Source organism: Cyphellophora europaea (genome assembly GCF_000365145.1).
Source record: "Cyphellophora europaea CBS 101466 unplaced genomic scaffold supercont1.5, whole genome shotgun sequence".
Classification (NCBI taxonomy): Eukaryota; Fungi; Ascomycota; class Eurotiomycetes; order Chaetothyriales; family Cyphellophoraceae; genus Cyphellophora; species Cyphellophora europaea.
Window position 1 is genome coordinate 1,613,997 of NW_008481811.1, and position 21,897 is coordinate 1,635,893.

General features: G+C 53.4%; 9 protein-coding genes across 9 annotated transcripts; 5 read left to right on the forward strand and 4 right to left on the reverse strand.

Moving 5' to 3' along the window:
* Positions 1-316: 316 nt before the first annotated feature.
* HMPREF1541_05891 (uncharacterized protein) lies at positions 317-2,183 on the reverse strand (the record flags this gene model as incomplete). Its single annotated transcript, XM_008720228.1, has 2 exons — positions 317-456; positions 500-2,183. 2 exons carry the CDS (start codon positions 2,181-2,183, stop codon positions 317-319), a joined length of 1,824 nt encoding a protein of 607 aa, XP_008718450.1.
* A 1,931-nt stretch (positions 2,184-4,114) lies between these two features.
* HMPREF1541_05892 (arginine-tRNA ligase) lies at positions 4,115-5,980 on the reverse strand (the record flags this gene model as incomplete). The annotated part of the gene is made up of 1 exon (XM_008720229.1): positions 4,115-5,980. One exon carries the CDS (start codon positions 5,978-5,980, stop codon positions 4,115-4,117), a length of 1,866 nt encoding a protein of 621 aa, XP_008718451.1.
* A 692-nt stretch (positions 5,981-6,672) lies between these two features.
* On the forward strand, positions 6,673-7,473 carry HMPREF1541_05893 (uncharacterized protein; the record flags this gene model as incomplete). The annotated part of the gene is made up of 1 exon (XM_008720230.1): positions 6,673-7,473. The coding sequence occupies one exon, from the start codon at positions 6,673-6,675 to the stop codon at positions 7,471-7,473; it is 801 nt and encodes a 266-aa protein (XP_008718452.1).
* Positions 7,474-7,612: 139 nt separating this feature from the next.
* On the reverse strand, positions 7,613-8,321 carry HMPREF1541_05894 (uncharacterized protein; the record flags this gene model as incomplete). The annotated part of the gene is made up of 2 exons (XM_008720231.1): positions 7,613-8,148; positions 8,198-8,321. 2 exons carry the CDS (start codon positions 8,319-8,321, stop codon positions 7,613-7,615), a joined length of 660 nt encoding a protein of 219 aa, XP_008718453.1.
* Positions 8,322-8,767: 446 nt separating this feature from the next.
* Positions 8,768-9,722, forward strand: HMPREF1541_05895 (NADH-cytochrome b5 reductase 1; the record flags this gene model as incomplete). The annotated part of the gene is made up of 2 exons (XM_008720232.1): positions 8,768-8,903; positions 8,962-9,722. The coding sequence occupies 2 exons, from the start codon at positions 8,768-8,770 to the stop codon at positions 9,720-9,722; spliced, it is 897 nt and encodes a 298-aa protein (XP_008718454.1).
* A 990-nt stretch (positions 9,723-10,712) lies between these two features.
* Positions 10,713-11,702, forward strand: HMPREF1541_05896 (uncharacterized protein; the record flags this gene model as incomplete). The annotated part of the gene is made up of 1 exon (XM_008720233.1): positions 10,713-11,702. The coding sequence occupies one exon, from the start codon at positions 10,713-10,715 to the stop codon at positions 11,700-11,702; it is 990 nt and encodes a 329-aa protein (XP_008718455.1).
* A 2-nt stretch (positions 11,703-11,704) lies between these two features.
* On the reverse strand, positions 11,705-12,529 carry HMPREF1541_05897 (uncharacterized protein; the record flags this gene model as incomplete). Its single annotated transcript, XM_008720234.1, has 1 exon — positions 11,705-12,529. The coding sequence occupies one exon, from the start codon at positions 12,527-12,529 to the stop codon at positions 11,705-11,707; it is 825 nt and encodes a 274-aa protein (XP_008718456.1).
* A 1,766-nt stretch (positions 12,530-14,295) lies between these two features.
* On the forward strand, positions 14,296-17,577 carry HMPREF1541_05898 (uncharacterized protein; the record flags this gene model as incomplete). The annotated part of the gene is made up of 1 exon (XM_008720235.1): positions 14,296-17,577. The coding sequence occupies one exon, from the start codon at positions 14,296-14,298 to the stop codon at positions 17,575-17,577; it is 3,282 nt and encodes a 1,093-aa protein (XP_008718457.1).
* Positions 17,578-19,845: 2,268 nt separating this feature from the next.
* HMPREF1541_05899 (glutamine synthetase) lies at positions 19,846-20,896 on the forward strand (the record flags this gene model as incomplete). Its single annotated transcript, XM_008720236.1, has 3 exons — positions 19,846-20,648; positions 20,699-20,771; positions 20,807-20,896. 3 exons carry the CDS (start codon positions 19,846-19,848, stop codon positions 20,894-20,896), a joined length of 966 nt encoding a protein of 321 aa, XP_008718458.1.
* Positions 20,897-21,897: the final 1,001 nt, after the last annotated feature.

Consider the following 21,897-nt stretch of genomic DNA (forward strand, 5'->3'; position numbering starts at 1 on the left):
AAAGTAGATCGACCGAAGCCGGCTCGGACGGATGGTAGGGGGTTGTAGAAAGAGGTCCGTCCCACAAAGATCACCGGGCCAGGAGCTGCGATGATAAATGCAGTCGATTGCGACGACATGGCCGGTGAACCTCGTGAGACTGGCACGACGTAACAAAGACTGTGTCAACAAAGATGTGAGATAGACCAGACACAACCTCAACCTCCGAAAGAAAAGCGATCGGAAGGGGCGACGCTGGATTGCCGTCGACGACCTCCATCGCGATCGCTAGTAGCCCTGGCTCGGCTAGTCGCTCGCGAGGTTTTCGAGCTCGTCTTCATCGGAGATGCGGGTGGTCGCGACTCGATGACATGGGCCGATCGCCTATCCCCATATTCTCGATCTCTACCACGGTCAGACGAAGCGTGACTGCTGGTGGCAGCTCGGCTCCGTGAAGTGGATGATTGGCTGACTGCGCTACCAGAAGTTGTGGTATTTTCAAGAAGTTTCTGCTCCTTACGCCTGTCTTTTTCCTTTGGTCTCTCTTTGTCAGGCCCGAATACGATTGTCGGACCACCGGGTATCTGGATACTGAGCCGATCCTTGTTGTTCGCCTCGATGACGATGCTCTCAGGTCGAGCCTTTTTGGCCGCGGTCGAGGTCTTTGATCCAGAGTACTGACTTTCACGACGACTGTAATTGCTACCGGCGTCAGAACGGCTGGGAGCCTTGCTGGAGTTGCTCCTGATTTTCTCAGTGAGCTTATCGGAGGTCGAGCTACTGTGTTTCTGCTGATATGCCTCTGCATCGGCCAGTTTTGCGTCAGTGTTTGTCAGCGGCGTGGTAGCGCGACGTTGTGTAGTGTCCCTCATAGCTGCGCTCTTTGCAATCGTCTCAACGTGCCGAGCGTCGGAGTAGGAGACAGAGTGCCGCGCCGATGGACGTGGCATCGCCCGGTTGGGACTATACTCGGCCGGTTGTGAATAAGGCGTTGGAGGCTGCCTGTTGGCTGCGTCTGATTGACGGACACCAATAGCGTACTCATCGTGGTCATAGTCGCGAGGTCCGCGTGATCGCCTTTTCTCAGCGATATCTTCGATGTCATGTCGGCTACGAGACATCTCGTAGCGTGTGTCATCGTCATGGGTATACGACTTCTTCATGCTCGGTCGGCGGGCAAGCTCGGAGGTCTTGACTGGGCGCTCTGGGGGAGGCATTCGACACCTGTCTTGCTCGTAGCGATCCTCTTCGATGCTTCTGTTAGATTGGTGTTGAGGCATCGACGGTCTCGACTCTTTCTTAGAGACAACAGCTTGGGTGAGACGTGGATCTGCTCGGCGGGGAGGGTCTGGTTCGATAGTCTCACGCCTAGGCCTCGGAACCTCTTGACCCTCGTATACGCTAGATCGTCGGCGTGGATTAGGTGGGCGGATTTCGGGAATAGGCTGCTGACTGAAGTATTCTTGAGGACCAGGCTGTGGAGCGTACAGACCATTGCCCGGAGTACTTGGGGTTGGCGGATAGTTGTAGTTGTAGGGTTGGGAGGAATAGACAGGTGTCATTGGGCTGTGGTATACAGGCGGTGCATAGAAGCCAGAAGGCGATGCGTACGAAGCCGGCATTGGCTGGGTGGCAGAAGGCGGGAATTGCATGGGTGTTCGTGCTTGGTGATATGATGGTGTTTGACGCAGCTTGGCTTCGACATCGCGATCCTTGACCTGCTGAGTGGATGGCTTTCGAGCAGCCTTGGGACTTTGCGGCTTGGGAGCTTGTCCGCTTAGCCTGGCCCGGATGTCGTCCAGTTCTTCCTGGGTCATATGGTAGCCCACCTTGTCGCAAGACCAACATTGTGCGCTTGGAGGATGGCAGAACTTCTTCTCCACGTCCTTGGAATGAGCAGTTTCTGGAGCCTTTGGCCGGATGGGCTTCTGTTGGCTGACGGACTCTCGACGTCTGACTCCCGGACCACCACTATAAGGCTGTCTCTCCCTTTCAATCTGCGCAGCTTGGGACTTCATATCAGCAAGCTTTCTAGCATCCGCACGCTCCCCGTCGACGGTGCCTGTCCTGCTGGAGTAGCCTGAATCGCTCCCATCCTTGACGGTTTTGGCGAAGGCACGGGTATCAGGAAGGACAGAATTCCTGTCGTCATCGAAGTCCTCAACACAAGCTGGCCGAGGACCGGTAGAAGGCCTTTCCGGCATGAATCAGCGTTGAATAGAATGATGCCTTAGGCGATGGATTAGGATGCTATGATGGAAGCGAGACTGACAGAACCGGGTTGTCGGAATGTACGGTGAAGGCTATAGCTGCAGGTAAGGATCTATGGCCAGAGGCGGTGCCGGGGTGGTGATTGCTTGCCTCCCTTTGCTGCTTCTTGTTTCCCGGGCGAAGGGTGGAGCCTGAAAAGAGAATTCCACGGGCGCGGAAGGGGGAAGGCGCGACCCGCCTATCGATAAGCTTAAACGGCGTTTCGGGCTTCGTTGCCGCCTGGGTCGATACCGGCGAGGCAGAAAGCAAGAAACTTCCACCGAGGTTGATTTGATACACTCGCTGCCGGAATTGACTTGCTGAAGGTCTATCTGTGTCGGCCGATTGACTTGACTGGACTGGATTTTCCAATGCGATGCAGTACGTGTAGAAGATTTAGTGCTCGATCGGATGGTGCGCTCGTCTGTGGGCCAGGTATTCCTTAGGCAATGTCCGCATCTTGATTGCAAGGACAGAGGGGTGGCAGGTCGGGATGAGTTCGTACGCGGTCTGTTGGCGGGCAAGTCGGCGGGTGATAAAGCACGATGATGTGCAGTTACGCACAGAATGTTGACCGTTGCTCACAGGCACGGATAACTACCGAGACGATGGTGCACAGATGCAGTGCTGGCGGTGTTCCAATAGGAGGCAAAAAGGTGTCAAGCCAGTTGCGACGTGAAATCAGAATTCTTATGAGACGGGATTAGGAGTCATGATCTGCTGCAAAGCCGGACAAGCGCCCCTTAGGCTTCATGGGCGCACCAGCAAGAGTAGAAATCCTCGACCCCGGTAAAGCATGATGACGGAACAGTTTGAGTCCTGGTGTCCCCTCCTTTTCCTTTCTGACCCCGTAGGCGAGTCGCTGGAAAAATGGCGCGGCAACCTGATTCCCTGTGACTTGGTGCCTGTTGCTAGCTGCAGGCATGCCCCCATCTCACTGGCTGCCCCCATCACCTTGCAGCCCAATGGCTCAAGACCAAAATGTGATGCAGTAGCCTGGCCAGCCAAACCCTTGTCTACCGTTGATTTCCCTAGCTCACCTAACTATATACAGAACCGGTCAGTACGACAATCGCCCACTCCATGCACCGTCAACGAACAGCCAAGTGTCAGCTATCCAGCAATGGCGGGGGAAGGTGTGAGGGGGTGGTGTGAAGAGGGGCTGACTACATGTCGTACAGAACGTGGTCTCAAGTTCACTGACTGGTCTGCCTCAACCCTTCCTGTGCTTCTTCCTGCAGTCCCATGTGCCACTCTGTCTCAACTTGCTTCTGCGCGGCCACTCAATGCTGCCGGTGCGAAGATCTCGGTCAACCGCCAATGTATGGTTTCACGAGATCAGAAACTCTCCGCTCCGTGTCACCTCGCTCTGCCGGCAAGGGTGGGCTGTCGAAACCGCAGCCCGGCTCTTGTTCGCTCGCAATGCCCTCCCCGTCTGACGGGCCAGAAAACTCCAGACTGCTGTGGAAGCACTCAACCCAAACGTCCATCCCTGCGTCAAGAGGTACGTGAGCAAATCACGCCAGCATATGCTCAACAAGCTTCACGTCAAAGATAAGCAAAACATTTGGAGGCGAGATCAGGCTCAAACAGCCCCTTACGAATGCCGAACGCGAATGCCTACGGCCATCTGGTAAGCACCTGCCGGGAGCAAGGATTAGCCGATGCCCAACACCGTCGCCTCTTGCTATGGAGTTTTCTAGCTAGCTTCGATTCTCGGGCTTGCAAGACAGCTTCATCTTGGATCCAGACCATCGAACCTCCAGGAATATTCATTCCACATCCACAAACATCCACCATGAGACTAGATTGTGATCGCAGCTACACTGATCTCTCTTGCAATGTCGATCATGTAGGGCAGCAAAGCGGAAAGCCGTGCCGATCTCTACATGCGCTCCACGGGCGACAAACCGAGTAGCGTCATGCCATTCCACAACACCTGTCTTGCGGCTTCGTACAGCGCTAACCGGGCTTTCTGCAGCTCTGGCTCACTGCCCACCACTTGCAAGTGGTCATAGCTGGAGCTCAGAGCATGCGCCATCTTGAAGAGGTAGGTCAGCACAGTTGCGGGCTCTTTGGTCTTCAAAGTGTTGTTCACCACGTCAGGCCACTGTGCCAGAGCTCGGACGAGGTTGACGGCGTGTTCTTCGGCAAGCTTGGATAGATCCGCACTCTCCAGCGAATTGAGATCCAGTCCGACTTTGCGCTCAATTGAGCATAACCGTGCGTGGGCGTACTGCAGATAGGGTCCAGTGTCGCCCTCGAAAGCCGTCATTTGATCGATGTTGAAGTCATAGCCGTTTCGAACTTTGCCTTTGAGATCTTGCACCATGATGGCTGAAATGGCCAAGATATCAGCAACCGATTCAGGATCCTCGAGCTGCTGATACTTCTTTTCATTCTTCCGCATGACATCCCACATGACTTCTCTCACGGCGGCGATGACATCGTCCAGGAATTTGACAGTACCCTTTCGGGTGCTCATACCCTTCACCATACCGAAGCTGACATGCTCGCACTTGTCTGCAATCTCCTTGTATCCACTGATTTCCGTGGTCTTGAACAACTGCGCAACATGTTCGTTCTGTTGGTCGGCTATGACATACAGCATTTTGTCGAAGTGGTATTTCTCGTAACGTTCATGAATCGCCGCCAGATCCCGAGTGAGGTACAGTGGTGTGCCATCTTTCCGGATGATGATGGCTTTGTTGAGCTTCTTTGCGCCATGCTTCGCAAAGTCGATGAGAGTGGCGCCTTGGTCTTCTTCTGCAATACCCTGCTTCTTGAGGTTTTCCAAGACCTCCTCCATCTTCTGTTTGCTGACTTGAGATTCGCCCGAAAATACGTCGAAGGCAATGTTCAAGCGCTCATAGGTCTTCTTGTACTTGTCGATACTCATGTCTCGGAACCTATTCCAAAGTGCGATCGCCTCCGGGTCGTTGTCTTCCATGCTCTTGAAGTACTTTCGTGCTGCCTCATCTTCACTTTCTTCCACAAGCGGTGTGAGCTTCTTCTCGAGGTCTGACACGTCCTCCCCAGTCTTGCGCTTCTCCAAGATCTCCTTTTTCAGCGCGTTGATCGGCTCATCCTGCTCGGCTTTTATCTTGCTGATCTTCACGTAGACTTGGAACAGGTGCTGAATGGAGTCCTTCTCTAACTGCTCATCACTGCCGAACTTCTTGAAGCCATTTGCTAGCAGGCCATACTGCTTTCCCCAGTCTCCAAGATAGTTCATTCGCATCACCTCCCAACCTGATAGCACAAACAGCTTTGAAAGGAAACCGCCAATGATGGTACTTCGTAGGTGACCTTGATGGAATTCCTTGGCAATGTTCGGAGAAGAAAACTCAACGATGATCTTCTTTTTGCCCTTCGAGGGATCAGTAGGGTCTTGCAGACCTGGTGATGAATCGGCGCCGTAGGCATTCTTCTGCTGAAGAATGAGAGGGACTACTCGCTTCTTGAGATCTTCCGGCTTGAAGAAGAACGAGACAAAGGGACCTTGCGCCTTGGCTGTAACAAGAGTGTTCTCATCGGTTGGGAACTTCTCGGCGATCTCCTCGGCGATCTCCTGGGGTTTCTTGCCCTTGATACGGAGTGCTGCAGCTGGTAACATCAAATCGCCTTTGTCAAGAGTCTGGGTCCATGATAGAACAGGAAGAATTTCGGATTCTTTCTTGTCAGCTAGGGGGGCCACACGCTCAGCAATATGCTGACGGTAGAAGTTGACCGGATTGACATAGTCGCCCATATTGGTGGTCACTGACCGCGTCGCAAAGCACGATGAGCTCTGGTAGGATCTGAACTTGCCGGAAGGACAGCAATTGCGGCTTGTCGATTTCCTGGCGATTGCACGTGATATGGAACAGGGAGAAACGCTTGATGTCGGTTCTTGGCGAGATCTGAGAGATGCGTGTTGAGTGTACGACCGAGAAAATCTGTCACAGACAGAGATCCGGACAGTCCCTGACAAACGAAGAGGAAATTGAGGAAATTTCAGCAAAGATTGTGGCATTGCCCGGGGGTTCACATTTATGAGTATGCAGAGTGGCAGAAAAGTTGTCACAAGCGCGTCACGGTATAATGTTACTCCGGTACCGACCATGGCCACCAAATAGCGCGGGACATCGACTCTCGTTCATAGACTCCGTACGCTTCCTAGCCGTTCACAACATCCATGTCCTATGAGTGCTCCCACACGAGAAAAGCGAACGTATGAGCGCTTGTCGATGATGCGGTATGCCCGGTGACAGCGAACACACTGCCTCGCCTCATGCTAGACCTTTTCGTTTCAAGGACGCCAGCGACGATGCAGGACAGAAACAGAAAGACGGGTCCTCCTCTAGGAAGAGACGCCGGCATCACCGTCATCACCATCGTTCATCTCGACAGCGGAGCAAGCGCCACAAGGCTTCCTCACACATAGAAGATGGCCTGCCAGGCATGCCCGAGTCTGTGCATGAACTTGATCCAGACCGAGCCTTCCGCGAATCTTTATTCGATGCACTGGGCGACGATGAGGGAGCAAACTTCTGGGAGGGTGTTTATGGCCAACCCATCCACAACATTCCCAATCAATATGTGGACGCAGAGACTGGTGAGTTAGAGACCATGAATGACGAAGAATACGCGCAGTACGTACGACGAAAGATGTGGGAGAAGAGTCGCGAAGGTATTGAGGCGGCAAGAGAAGAGAGAAGACAGGCGAAAGCAAGGGACAAGGCGCAGCGGGAGGAAGATCGCAAAAACGCAGATCACCAAAACCCGACAGCCGAGGGGCCCTACAACAATGTCTTGTTCGACTTCGAGATCGAGGCAAGCCTACGTCGTGGGCAATGGCGAAAAGATCAAAAGAAATGGAGGGAGCTGTGGAGGGATTATCTTCAGCACTGGGACGATCTACAGGCCATGGCCAAGAATCATAAGCCGGAGGTCACTCAGGAGAACATATTCCTCCGCAACAAGATCGCCTGGCCAGTCGAGTCGGGGAAGCGGACGGACGTCACGCCGGAGGAGATCGAGCGGTTCATCAACATGGCATCCGGAGCCGCCGCACCAGATGCCGAAACCAAAGCCAATACTCTGGCAGCAGCTGTCAAGTCGGAAAGAGTACGATGGCATCCGGACAAGATTCAGCAGCGTTATGGCTTCATGGAGATTGATGAGACCACGATGAGAGGAGTGACCGCGACGTTTCAAGTTCTCGACAAGATGTGGAACGACTTGCGAAGTCTTCATCGATGATTACAATGATCGAGTGTGCTTTTTTGAGATACCCAAATAGAACAACAAAGTCTACGACAGCTCTTAGACGATAGCTAAGTCTATACCGTGACTATGACCGGGCTCCAAGTCTTGATCTAGGTGATTTGGCGTCGAGCGATCAGTCTTGCTTCATCGTCTCGCCATCTGTCCATTCGTCGATGATCTCTTGTGGCACGTCTCGAACAAGGACATGCACGTGTTCCATCCCAGGCACCGATTGCAGAGCAGTCCAGTTCTTGAACCACATGACTTTCTCTCCGGCCCCGGGTAAGCCCTCGACCCGGTCAACGAACGTCTTCTGAATGAAAGCTTGAATCTGTTGTCTTGACTTTGGAGTCATGTCCCCTCTTGTCGGCTCTGAGTCGAGGCGTCCCTTCAACCAGACTATCAAGTGTCTAATGCCTGGATCCATGCCATAAGGCCAGTCATTAGGCATGATTCTGTAGTCGGCCGCATTTTCGAATGGTACTGGATCTTGTACTGCGAAGCGGGGCCCTGTCTCTGGTGTCGAGGTTGGTAGTGGGTTCCATCCCAATCTCTCTTCCATCACGTAGTTAGGCACACTGCCATATTTTGCCTTGGTTTCACTAGACCATTTCAGATACCGTCTTAGATCCGATGGCTTGCGCTTCAAGACATCCAACCTATGTTGGGCTGATCACAGTCTTAGACTTGCCACACCCATACCTCACACTCGACTTACCAATGATATGCTTCAGCTCATCCCATGTATGTGGGCGGAACTCGTCGTCTGTTTGAGCTAGAATCTGCCGGTCTAAGTCCGTCAAGTTGAAAGGCAGAGGCGCTTCTTGAGCTCCGATGGTCATGATTGAGGTGCCTGAGTCTTTATTGGTGATGACTATGGACCAGACCGCCGTCTTTCGGCAAGTATGGGTCAATTATGCGAAGCCTGTACTTCATCCGCAGGCATTCAAATCAAATGTCCACCCGAGCCACAGCGTGCAGCAGTTGCCGGAAATCTTTGCTAAATCGGAAGGATACCGCGATTCTTTTCTGTGCAAGTAGCAGCCGTTCCGCTTCCCTTTGTGGGGCTGTCCCCAGATAAATGTTGACTCGGGAATCCCACCACCAGACTTGCTTCGAACGTCTTGCGACCGCTACTTCTTTGAACTCCCAGGCAGTGATATCAATTTGCTACGCGAGTTCATCCACACAGGAGCCAATCCACCGCAGCTATGTCGTACGCAGTCCTGTTCATGGCCGACTTCGGAGCTTCACTGACCGCAGCAGCAGTGCCTCAGGGCCCCTCTCAATGAGCAACGTGACCGGAGTATACCTCCCGTCGTTGATACTCATCTTCGGTGTCGCAATCGCAAAGCAAGAATGGGTCCCTTACGCCGCCGCGGTGGCTGCTGTTGCCGGCGGCCTCAAGATCTACCTTTCCTCCTGTTTGTGCAGTCACCCCACCCATTGAAACCCTCTCTAACGAACTTCCAGCACCAGCAGCTAAGAAAGTCCTGATTCCGGACCAATTCCAAGAATTCCCTCTTGTCAAGAAGATCGAAACATCGCATAATGTTGCCATTTACCGCTTCGCCCTCCCTACCGAAACATCCATCCTCGGCCTGCCCATCGGCCAGCATATCTCACTCGCCGCAACCCCTAAAGGCGCAGAGAAAGAAGTTGTTCGCTCTTATACCCCAATATCCTCCGATGAAGATAAAGGCTTTGTCGAGTTCATGATCAAGGCCTACCCTCAGGGCAACATCTCTGCACACATGACGACTCTTAAGCTGGGCGACACCATGAAGATGCGGGGGCCCAAGGGTGCCATGGTCTACACCCCCAACATGTGTAAACGTATTGGCATGATTGCTGGCGGCACTGGCATTACGCCCATGCTGCAAGTTATTCGTGCCATCAACCGCGGTCGGCCCCTTGATACCACAAAGGTGGACCTCATTTTTGCGAATGTCAACCCAGACGATATCCTGCTGAAAGAAGACCTCGACAAGCTTGCTGCGGAAGACCCCAATTTCAACGTCTACTATGTCCTGAACAACCCACCCGAGAAGTGGGATGGCGGTGTTGGGTTTGTGACGGCTGATATGATCAAAGAGAAGCTTCCGCCTCCAGGTCCCGACATGAAGATTTGCATCTGCGGTCCTCCTCCGATGGTGAGCGCGCTAAAGAAGGCAACCGAAAGCCTAGGCTATCAGAAGGCACGACCCGTGAGCAAGCTTGAGGATCAAGTTTTCTGCTTCTAATCGGGTGCAAATGAATCAGCATTCGAGCCGCAAAGCACTACTAGAACAGCGTCAATACCACTACTATTAGCTTTCTGTTGCCTACAAGCCTCAAGCAGAGTTGGCTATAGTGTCTCGCTTCCGGCAGGGCCCCACCTGGCGCGGAGGCAGTGGACAGCGATGGGTGTCCTAACGGTGATGGGGGAAAATGTGGTCGAGAAATAGATATGATAGAGACAATGCTCAACGCGCTCCAGAGTACTGTCAAAAGATCCCTCATGCATATGCATATGGTCTGCATCAGTTTTCTTGCATTCCGGAAATTCACTGCCTGTCTGCAGCGAAAATGATAGGCCTCAATTCCGCCCCGGTCAAGCGCCAAGACAACATCAACGACGTCATCGCTGCCTTCCAAGGAAGCCCTCAGCACCGACCGATCGACAACAGCCAGGGCAAGGGTACCGCCACCTCGACCGCGTTGCGCGTGCCATGCATTGGCAATGCCTTGGTCTTCGAAAGCCCAGAACGTGAACGTGGCGTGGCGTCCTCGAGCAGATAAAGGAACAAGGCTCCTAGTCGTCTCGACACGGGGTGGCAACTAACTGTATAAACTATTTCGATCAACCTGGTCACGACTTTCAGCATTGAAGCTTCTATGGCATTGACGACACGTATGCACATACTGAACGATTTTGCTGTTCTGAACTTGAGATACCCTCCGGTACATCAGCAGAGCTATCTAGAGCTATTTATTTATTTTTTCTCATCCTGTCTTCCTGAGAACACGATCGCGCCATAAAGAGTCCATCTGAAAGGGCACATAGAGATACACATACTGTACAAAACGCCTGCGAGCGAACAACAGAGCAAGACAACAGAGCGTGAAAGGTAACGCCCACCAAGGCCCGTCTCCAGCAAACCAGCAAAGGCCACACCAGATAGCCATCCACTGGTGGAATCGAAGTCCAAACGAGTGCATCGAGCAATCTTTCGGACACACAACCATCCATCATGCCACGCCCACGTCACTCATCACCAAACCCCCACCTCTCCCTCCAACCCATCAGCCTCCTCGCCCTAGCTCTCACAAGCCCAGCCTCCGCACAACAACAAAACGACACTTCCTCTTCCGGGCCCGGCACCAAACGTGGTCTATCCTGGATCGGCACTTCGCACTCGGACGACGACAACCTGCTCTTCACCTCCTCGGCTTCCCCGCTGACCTGGTACAAGACCTGGAGCTCCTGGCCGATCCGGTCAGCGCGCCGTCTCGAGTTCGTGCCGATGATCCACTCGCTAGAGAATATCGAGCAGGATCTCTCGAATATCCGCGGCGGGAACGCCAAGTACGTCTTAACGTTCAATGAACCTGACGGTAATACGGACAGCGGAGGCACGAGTATCGATGCCGAAGGTGCGGCGGAGGCGTGGGCGGAGATTGCGAAGCTGCGTGAGGATGGGCATATGATCAGCCTGCCGGCTACGACGGGGAGTGGGCCTGGATTCGAGTGGCTGGAGGAGTTCAATGAGTCTTGTTGGCAGCGCTATGAGGAGACGGGCTGCGAATTCGACTTTGTCGCTGCGCACTGGTATGGCGCGTTCGAGGGGCTGGCGGCCTGGTTAGGGAGGCTGCACGAGGCGTGGCCCGATCAGAAAATCTGGGTCACGGAGATGGCTTTGCCGCAGCCCGCAGATGAGGAGGAGGTGTTGGGCATGATGAATCAGAGTCTGAGGTGGATGGATGAGACAGGCTGGGTGGAACGGTATGCGTGGTTTGGCGCATTCAGGGACGATGAGGCCAACAGTTGGACGGGAGATGTGGTGAGTCTGTTGGATGATGATGGTGGCTTGACCGAGTTGGGGTCCGTGTACATGGGAGGTGAAGCTGAGGGCTTCCCAGTTGGAAAGTCGGAACAGGGTGTGGCGGCAGGGTTGAAAGTGCAGTGGTCACTGGTGGCGGCTTCGTTATCAGTTGCAATGGCGGGTTGGTTTTGGCGATGAGGCTAGCGATAACGGATGGGAGGCGGATAGCTTGGTTCTTGATCCGTAACAAAGACGAATGGTACCGTTTTACTCGTGTCCGTCGAGACGTTGTGCGTACGACTATATCGGCTGAATCCATGTCGGGATGGTGGCTTGAGGTAGCTCATCCGGCCGACGGATCCGCGGAAGGGTAGGCGGCTGCCCGTCCTGCCTCCGTGGCCGTAGTCCGGGTTATAGAGCTCGAGTTTTCGTAGCTGGTGGTTCTTGCCGGCTTTCATGTCTCGCCATTCCTGGATAGAGATGAGGGTCAGGAAGGTCGTGTTGAGCCAGACAAAAATGCTGAAGATGATGGCTGCAATCTGCAACTCTCCAATTCGATAGATCATGGGCTCGCATTCGCGGGTGAACATGTTAAGCGAATTGCAAATAACGGCTCCGTTGCTCGAGCGCGTAACTTCGGGTTGCCAGTGAGGAAACAGGCCTCCAACTCCTGCAAAGACTATGGCGACAAAGAGAATGATGATAATGAATGCATAAGTGATGATATTCAGCAGAATGGGGAGGCGCTTCTGTCGCACGAAGGTGTTGATGACTGAGGCGCTGCTGAAAATGAACGCAGCACATAGTGGAGCGAGGGGAAAGCCATCGGTCCAGTCTCCTCGGCTTGGACCTGTCGCATGGAAGAAGTTCCCATCCCAAAGTTCTATCGATGTAGCGAAGAGGATGATTGCAACGAGCGCGAGGTTGATCGTGATGAGGTGAAGGATGGTTTTGCTACGCCAGCGAGGATCCGAGGTAGCCAGCTCACTGCGGATGGAAGAGGGGATTAACGACGTCAAAGCCATGGTTAGAAACGAATGAAGGCCGGCTTCGCTGAAGAATCAAAGAAGACCAGCTTCGTGGTGGAAGGGAGAGGAAAGGGATGAGGCAGATACATTCCACGGTCGCGTAGAGCGTTATTGAGGGCGAAAATTCACAGCTTGACCATCAACATGGGGAAACATCCTACCTGCGACATTCGTCGTGTCTGCTGCCGGGATCGAGGCTATCCGACTGAGCTTGAACCTGCTTTCTGAGGATTTCCACGTCTCAGGCCGGTGATATCTCGAGAAGGTGAGATGAAGGATCCCTCTCGAAACACGGACGCGGTTTCAGAGTGGAGTTGGGCACATGATTCGGTGGCGGTGATTGGCCGATCAGTGCGCTGCTTGCAGACCACTTCGAGCCTCGTCTCGTGCTGAGCCTGTGACTCTGGATGGAGTAGTGCTGCATCTAGACCGAACCAACATCATCTACGAGTCTGCAGCGCCAACGTCAGAAAGGTGCTTGTGTCGCTCATCGTCATTTATTGTTGTTATCTTTTGCCAAGCACCGTATTGCGCGCGTGCCCCAACGCGGAGCCTGGGCCTGCAGCTTATTGTTTGTGGACGTGTATGCAGTCCGGCGTGAGGAAGGGTAGGTTTCCGTGCAGCTGGATGTGCATGCAGAATCGTAGAGTCGCTATCGCAGCCCAAAAGAATGAAAATAAACATGGCTGCCGTCTCCAGCTCCTCATTGCCTTTCGAGCAGATCTGAAACCACAATGCAGACCTCCGTGATGAGATACGGACTCCCTGGAGTACTGACACGGACAACATTGATGCTATTATGCTTCCAAACGACGACTACCGTCCTGGGAAGGCAGCTGGGGCTACGACATGAAGATGGAGTGCAGATTCCGTATGGCCTGCTGAAATGCTGGTCTATAGAAGGGACGGCTGACGTGAAATGTAGATCTGATGAAATACGACTTGATCGGGTACAATCGAACGGCACTCAGTTCAGCATCGACAGCAACAAAGACAGGATAGCAACGACCACAACGTCGTACTCGGTCAGCAGCAGCAGACTATACTTGTCACGAGAAAAGGAAGGAGCGCAAATGGCGCTTGCTTTGGGTATCGCAGGGGTGGTCCTGGCGTTGTAGCACACAATATCAGTCCTACGAGGAGGCTCAGCAAGCATGGAAGACGCTGTCATTCATACGGGGTAAAATCCTAGCTATGCCCCAGTGCGGGATTTTGACCGTCATAGGCAGTGAAATTAGCGTCGACAGGGGTTGTTCGGTTGATCTACGCTCAAAAGACCGCCATGGAGCCGCGCTGTACATCTGTTCTTGCCGCGTACCAAGCGACTGTCACAGGGATCGGTACTTGCTGGCCAGTGCTGCGGCACGTTGACTCGTCTCCCGCAAGATTTTGATCTAGCGTTGACTTTGAACCTGTTGTCTCTGGATTGTTACGAGATCTTGTCTAGGCGCAATTAGGACCCGCAGCACCCACTGCTGCCGCCGCTCCCGCCGCTCCCGCCGAAACGCGGTCGCCCATTACATCACTCGAGCAATGCACTTCCACATCTAGCACCAGCAACTCGTTCGCTTCGGCCTAAATCACCACCACCATTTGTGACTACCACTACAACTACTTTTATTCATCGGGAAGATCTCGACTTTGCATTAAACCCCCCGATCTGACTGACCTCGCAACCCCCGCAGAGTGTTTCAGCCTGTGTCGCAAGCGAGCCACACCTACCATCGAAATGCTCTCGCCGTGAATACGCAGATAATACTCCTATGGCGCACGTTCAGACGCCTGGCGGCCCTGATGCGATCGACTATGCCTTGCAGCATTCCCCACCTCCCACTCCCCCTAGCAGTCAACAATCCTCAACACCTCGAGTCGATTCCGATGCGACTTTGACAGAGGAGAAAGATGAGGCGAATACGCCATCCCCAATCCAACAAGATGCCAGCCCGTTGCCGGCGCTAGATCGCCCGGGTATCCTGAATCGATATGCTACAGAAATAGCTGTGCCTGTCAATCCAAGACCTGCCATACTCAGGCAACAGAGGAGGTCTACGGGCGCGGGGAATTCTACCAGATTGGAGCTCACCGCATCTAATGTGGCCCCTCGACGGGCTGAAGATCCGAAGTCTTCGTCCTCCGAGAACTCTTCAGATGATGAGTTGACCATGCAAAAGAGCAATACCGCACCTCCTCATAGTCAGCTATCGGCGAAACGGCTCAATCAAGTGCGGAGAAGTCCAAAACATGGATCCCGGCAGCTGACTGTTGGCAATGAGTACTTTCAAAGTCTTGGTCGCGTTGCAAAGGACGGACGGCTCAAGATTCATGTCAACGAAACTGTTGCCAAGTCAGGATATCTCAGCAAGGCATTGGGCACAACTCTGTCTCGACACCTACGCCCCGAGGCCCAACAAGAAGCTGCAGCTGCAGAAAAACAGAAGAATGCATTCCAACAGTCCAAGCAAAACCTCCAGATCCCTCGACTCAACATCGTTATCATGGTGATTGGAAGTAGGGGCGACATCCAACCTTTTCTTGCCATTGGCCGGATACTCAGGGACAAATATCACCATCGAGTACGAATTGCATCTCACCCAGCTTTCAGGGATTTTGTGGAGAAAGAGATCGGGCTGGAGTTCTTTTCTGTTGGAGGCGATCCTTCAGAGCTCATGGCATTCATGGTCAAGAATCCCGGTTTGATTCCCTCGCTGGAGACTATTAAAGCCGGTGAGATAGGCCGTCGACGGGATTCAATGTACGAGATGTTCAATGGCTTTTGGCGGGCTTGCATCAATACGACCGATGACGAGCATGATATGCCCAATCTTCAGATGATGGGTGAAAAACTTCCCTTCATTGCCGACGCCATTATCGCAAATCCGCCATCTTTCGCACATTATCACATTGCAGAGAAACTGGGTATTCCACTTCATTTAGTGTTCACTTTTCCCTACACGCCGACCTCATCGTTTCCACATCCGCTAGCAAACATCAAGTCAGCGAATGTGGAAGACACCAAATATCTCAACTTTATGAGTTACCCGCTGGTCGATCTTATGACATGGCAAGGGCTTGGGGACCTGATCAACAAATTCAGAGTCAAGACGCTCAACTTGGAGCCGGTCAGTACATTATGGGCTCCAGGGCAGCTTAGCAGGCTGAAGGTGACAACCACCTACCTGTGGAGTCCATCTTTGGTTCCAAAGCCGGAGGACTGGGGACCGGAAATTGACATTGCTGGATACGTTTTCTTGGATCTGGCCAAGTCATACAAGCCTCCCGAAGACCTTGTTGCATTCCTTCAGCGGTCCAGCGACGCCCGTCCCATAGTTTATATCGGCTTTGGTTCAATTGCTGGGATAGACGATGCTCGTGGGTTTGCTCGGATGATCTTCGATGCCGTGGCTAAAGCTGACGTACGTGCAATTATCAGCCGAGGCTGGGGAGGCATGGGCGACGGTATGGACAAGCCAGCTGGAGTCTACCTCCTTGATAACGTTCCCCACGATTGGCTTTTCCCTCAAGTAGACGCAGTCGTTCACCATGGCGGTGCAGGTACAACCGCTGCAGGCCTGAAATTCGGGAAGCCCACAATGATTGTGCCCTTCTTCGGCGATCAGCCATTCTGGTCTTCGATGGTAGCTAAAGCCGGCGCAGGTGCCAAGCAGGCCTGGCCGCTGAAGAAGCTGGACAGCGACAGGTTTGCTGAAGGCATACGACAATGTCTTGAGCCCGATGCCAAAGAAAAGGCACAGGAAATTGCGAAGAGCATCGAAAAGGAAGGGGACGGAGCCGAGAACGCGGTTGATTCATTCCATCGGTCCCTTCCGTTGGATTCTATGCGGTGTGGAATCTTCCCTGATCGCTTGTCTATATGGTCCGTCAAACATACCAATATGCGCTTGAGTGTTCTGGCCGCAGATTTGCTAGTCGAGAACAAGCAACTTCAATGGCAGGATGCGGAACTGATTAAGCATGTCAATTGGAAAGATTTTGCTGGGCCTGGGGAGCCGATAACAGGTGCAGGTGGTGTCATCGTCAATGCTTTTCAGGAAGCATTTGAGGGGCTTACCAGTATTCACGAGACGACAAAACGTGACATGGCCAAGCACCAGAAGAAACGAAGAAAAAAGAAGGGTTATTCAGTTGAGGACGCTGTCGTGATTCCGGGAAATTTGGCTCATGCGCTTCGGGGAGCCTCGACTGAGACTGCAAGGCGCGATTATGCCAGGATGTCGGCGGAAATGAATCTGCACGGCGAAGCCGCTCCTCGCAGAACATTCATGAGTCCATCGCGTCGTGGCAGTCATGAATCGAATGAACTCAAGCTGACAAGAACCGACACGAATCTGAGCCACACCCATACTCCGGTGCTTATCATGAAGGATGTGGGAAAGGGCCTAGGCCGGACTCTGAAGCCCATTGTCAGATTGCCCTCGAACATGTTTTACGCCATGACCTTGGGTTTGCGGAATGCTCCTCGTCTATACGGCGACAAGACGGTTAGGCCACCTCATGACCCCATCCATGGATTTCGTGATGGCCTCGAAGTTGCGGGGCAAGAGTTCTGGTTCGGTATCTATGATGGCGTGACTGGCCTGGTGCGAATCCCATACCTAGAAGTGTCCGAGGATGGGGCCATGGGTCTTCCCAAGGGTATCGCACGTGGCATCGGCGGCTTGGCATTGAAACCGACGGCGGGAGCTATGGGTCTGTCAGCTTATACCGTCAAGGGTATTCAGATGAGCCTGCGGAAAAAGTACAGAGACATCCGGCGAACTGAACGCTGGATACGAAGAGCACGAATGTCTCAAGGCGCCAAAGCGGTGCAGGAGCTCAAGACACAGGGATTGACGAGTGGTCAGCGTGGTCCTCCTGACGCGAGACACTCTGGCTCAGAATTGGAGCGAATGAGAACTAAGGTGCTGACACAATGGTCAACACGAGGCCTGCTTGCCACGGGCGAGAACGCGGGGACCAATGGTCACGCTGTCGGCACGTCTCAGCAGAAGCCTCCAAGGTCACCGAAAAAGGCGGAAACATTCTGATGATCAGTCGTACACATTGGTAGGATTCGCAGGGCGCACATGTTTGTGAGAAAGAGACTTGCAGCGACTTTTAGAGTACATACGAGATACCCACACGTCTAGTAGCCCTGAGCGTTCCATAGCAGAGATGAGAAATGATTTGTGTGCGACTGACTGGAAAGCACGCGACAACGATTCTGGGGAAGCCACGACCGAGCGTTCACTGCCTGACAATCGGCCATGATATCCGACAGGGTCCTTTGACCAACCCGACATCGGCACACTGATATTAACCGGTCGGAATTCATGACAGTTACCTGACCATTTTCGATGACTGTCGTCGCTCGAGATGCTGTGATTGGACGATAAGGATGGCGAACTAGACGGGCCTTAATGCTCCGTACCACCACTTGCCAATTTTTGAAGACAAAGAGAAATCGTTTCATTGAGCGGTGCTGCCGACCAGAAGCAACATGAGTTGGAGTTACAGTCGTCAACTCATTCCATCGAGTAAGTATCTGAGCCATTTGCTCTTTTGTGGCGGGTGAAGGCGGGTGGACGTTCGAGCGTCCGGCGTGAAAGGGTTGTCGAGGAGGGGCGTTGTGGACGTGGGGCACGCAATGCAAGGTACCGACATACCACCGACTCCAGGTGGGGTATTTCTAATGGGTGAACTGTTTCTGGTGGCTGCAAGCCCGCCGGCGTGAGAAGCGCGTTCGGTGCTTGAGCCGACATGCATGTTGACAGGGCACAAGAGGAGCACGGAGCTCCCGAGCCCACCCAATCCAGAGCTGTCCAGCTCATTTTCAGCCCCTACCCACCACCCAGCTGTTGGGAGCCGTGGCGGCGGGCGGGCTCTTTGTCTGAGGGCGCGGCTCTGGGCCTTCGGAGCAAACAGGAACAGGGTGGGCGCTGGGCATTGGAGAGGGGGGGCGCAGGTTGGACACACACCCCACAGCCAGGCTCGGGGCTGTCGTACACCGCAGCTCAGGTCAGCTTCAATCTTTTACTGACAAAAGTAACTTCTTTTTGGTAGCCGAGGATGTGCATTGCAGCTTCATAGGCGTTCATGTCACAGCTTGATCGAACAGCTCATGGCGGATCTGGGCAGAAGGACCGTTACCAGCACCTTTTACAGATCGCAGCAGTCGGTAGTCTTATCAGTAGCGGTAGGCAGCGAATGATAGGCGACGCCCACGGGCATCAGGGTCGCTCGAACCACGTTAGTTTGCTGGCTAGCCGGGGCGATGCCGCTGAAACCACCAGACTAAGCCTTGGACCAGGATGGCCCGCGCGTCATATTTTGGAGCTCGTTGGGGGTGGCCCATCGCTCCGAGTCGTGTCGAAGCATGGTTTCCGAGCAACAAAGAAAAGCTCCCGGCTGCGATTCACCAGTGTGGCACGCTCTTCCTCGTGCAATTGCTTTTTTTAAATATTAACCGTCGTCCTGCTCACTTATCTGTCTTCCCCCTTCCTCATATTCACCGTTGATACTCCCCCTTAAAAGCGTCTTGATCTAGGAAAACTACTGTCCTTGAACTTGCTACTCCTCTCACCACCATCACCCTCACCACAGTCCTCACTTCACATACACGCCCGTCATGGTGAGCTTGCTCCTACAACCTGCTCATGCGACAGCGCACGCGACCATCTGATACTGACTGCGATCCCAGGCTGAATCTACCACCGTGTCCAATGCGGCCAACGTAAGTGGTGCCAATACTCCCATCTGACCTCGCTGATCTAACCCACTTCAGTTGGCGAAATACATGAAACTTGACCAGAAGGGCAAGGTCCTGGCCGAATACATCTGGATTGACGGCACGAATGGCCTGCGCAACAAGACCAAGGTACGCATTTCTGTCTCGCATTGCCCTCACCTCATCCCATCACCCGAGGACGGTCTCAGACCTCCGACCCATACTGCGACGAACTTTCGCGACACGAACGTCAGCCGTTGTTGCGCCACTATCTCGGATTATGCACATCACTTGCATTGGCCGTTGGTCGGGCTGAGATAATTTTGTCATTTCCATGACCACCGCCAATGCCACCGACTTTCGCCGCAAGCATCCCCACCCAATTGGAGACAACATTCTAGCCTGCGTTCCAGAACCCGCGCCTCAACCTTTGTTCACACCACACCGAAATCGGCTTCGCTTCCACTGCGCCGAACTCAATCGCCTCCACCATCGACGTCTGCCACCGTGAATCTTGAATTCCGCACTTACCCCTCACGTCATTTTCACCCTGCGCCATGAGGCTAACCACTGTATTTTCTAGACTCTCATGAAGAAACCTGGCAGTGTGGAGGATCTTCCCGAATGGAATTTCGATGGCTCTTCTACCGGCCAAGCTCCCGGCGATAACTCCGATGTCTACATCCGCCCCGTTGCCATGTACCCCGACCCCATCAGACTGGGCGACAACGTCCTGGTCATGTGCGAGACCTGGGACCCAGATGGAACTCCCAACAAGTCCAACTTCCGTCACGACGCAGCCCGTCTCATGGAAGCAAACAAGGACCACCACGTTTGGTTCGGTCTTGAGCAAGAATACACTCTCCTGAGTGAATCCGGTTGGCCATACGGCTGGCCCGCTGGTGGCTTCCCCGGTCCTCAGGGCCCATACTACTGCGGTGTCGGCACTGGCCGTGTCTACTGCCGTGACATCGTCGAGGCGCACCACAAGGCCTGCATCTACGCCGGCATCAACATTTCCGGCACCAACGCCGAAGTCATGCCCGCTCAGTGGGAGTACCAGGTCGGTCCCTGCGAGGGTATTGACCTCGGTGACCAACTCTGGGTTTCCCGATGGCTCCTGCACCGCATTGCCGAGGAGTTTGGCGCCAAGGTGTCATTCCAGCCCAAGCCAATCCCCGGTGACTGGAACGGTGCCGGTCTCCACACCAACGTCTCTTCCTCGGAAATGCGTGAGGAGGGCGGTATGAAGCACATCGAGGCTGCCATGAAGAAACTCGAGCAGCGTCACATTGAGCACATCAAGGTTTACGGTGAAGGAAACGAGCTCCGCATGACTGGTGCGCACGAGACCAGCAGCATCGACAAGTTCACTTGGGGTGTTGCCAACCGGTATGTTCTTGGCAAGTTCCTGTCTTGAGCCCACGTACTGACTCTGCCAGTGGCTCGTCCGTCCGAATTCCCCGTCAATGTGCTAAGGAGGGCAAGGGTTATGTAAGTTCTGATTCTCCCTTCGTTATTATATGGTGCTAACTACCGTGCCGTTTGAGGACAGGCGCCCGGCGTCGAACGCTGATCCCTACCAGATCACCGGCATCATCGTTGAGACAATCTACGGATCTCTGCCCGAGGAGAAGTAGATGGGTCGACTTGCCAAGACTTGCCAAGACGAAGACGAAAGATGCACATGATACCACCATTCTACGATGCCCCCACTGTGAACAGTATTACTAGCGACGGGTGACTTTGGGGTCCTTTTTCTCTATGCCTTTGCACAAAAAGGAATCAGAACGGCGCTTTTCCGGTCAAACACTCCTAGATATCCGTACAGCCTTTTGATGGGTTACGCTGAAGACTTTGTTGGCACAGAGAGAGAACGAGACAAATGATAAATCATTACAGACAGAAGCAGCTATCGAAGATCTGTGTCGATGGTTCAGCGAACAATCATCTGCGCTGTGCCATTGACGTCGTTTAAACGCAGGCAGTGAATTCTCAGGCAGTGAATTTCTGAGCTAACCCAAAGTTTATTTTATAGCACCACTTCTGGCAATAATGCGCCCCGACATGGCTTGGCGCGCTTCCTGGCCTTCGGACCTTAAAAACGCCCTCTAGCTCGTAACGTTTCCACGAGTAAAGCCCCGCAGGGCTTTATTATGGAACGATAATACTTCGCTGGTCCCGCACCGTCGCAGATTCGCAGTGAGATGCGAAATGCCACTGAACGGGAGAATAGAACAAGGTAATGGATAGTGTTCAGCGCTCGCCGCAAACGAATATACATGACTGCTCGTAAGGACTGGCTCACCCAGATCCGTAGACAGTGTATCTAGTGGGCCTCCCGGTAACATCCAAGTGGCTTGTTCAAGCTCATACCAAGCAGTACTCCGGATTTCGGTATCGTGGAATCACGACGGAATGAGATATCTGAGTGTAATGCTTGATGTGTAAGATTCTATAGATCCTCTGAGCTATGATGAGCTATGCTATGCTTGCTTCGCAGTCACCTGACAGTACCTTCCCATAACGTTCGGTTCATGCGTAAATATTGAATTCGACTCAGATGAGGCCCATGGAGAGACAGGCTAAGATGCCTGCAAGGGCTGTACAGTCGTCCGCCCGACCATTGACATTGTTCTTG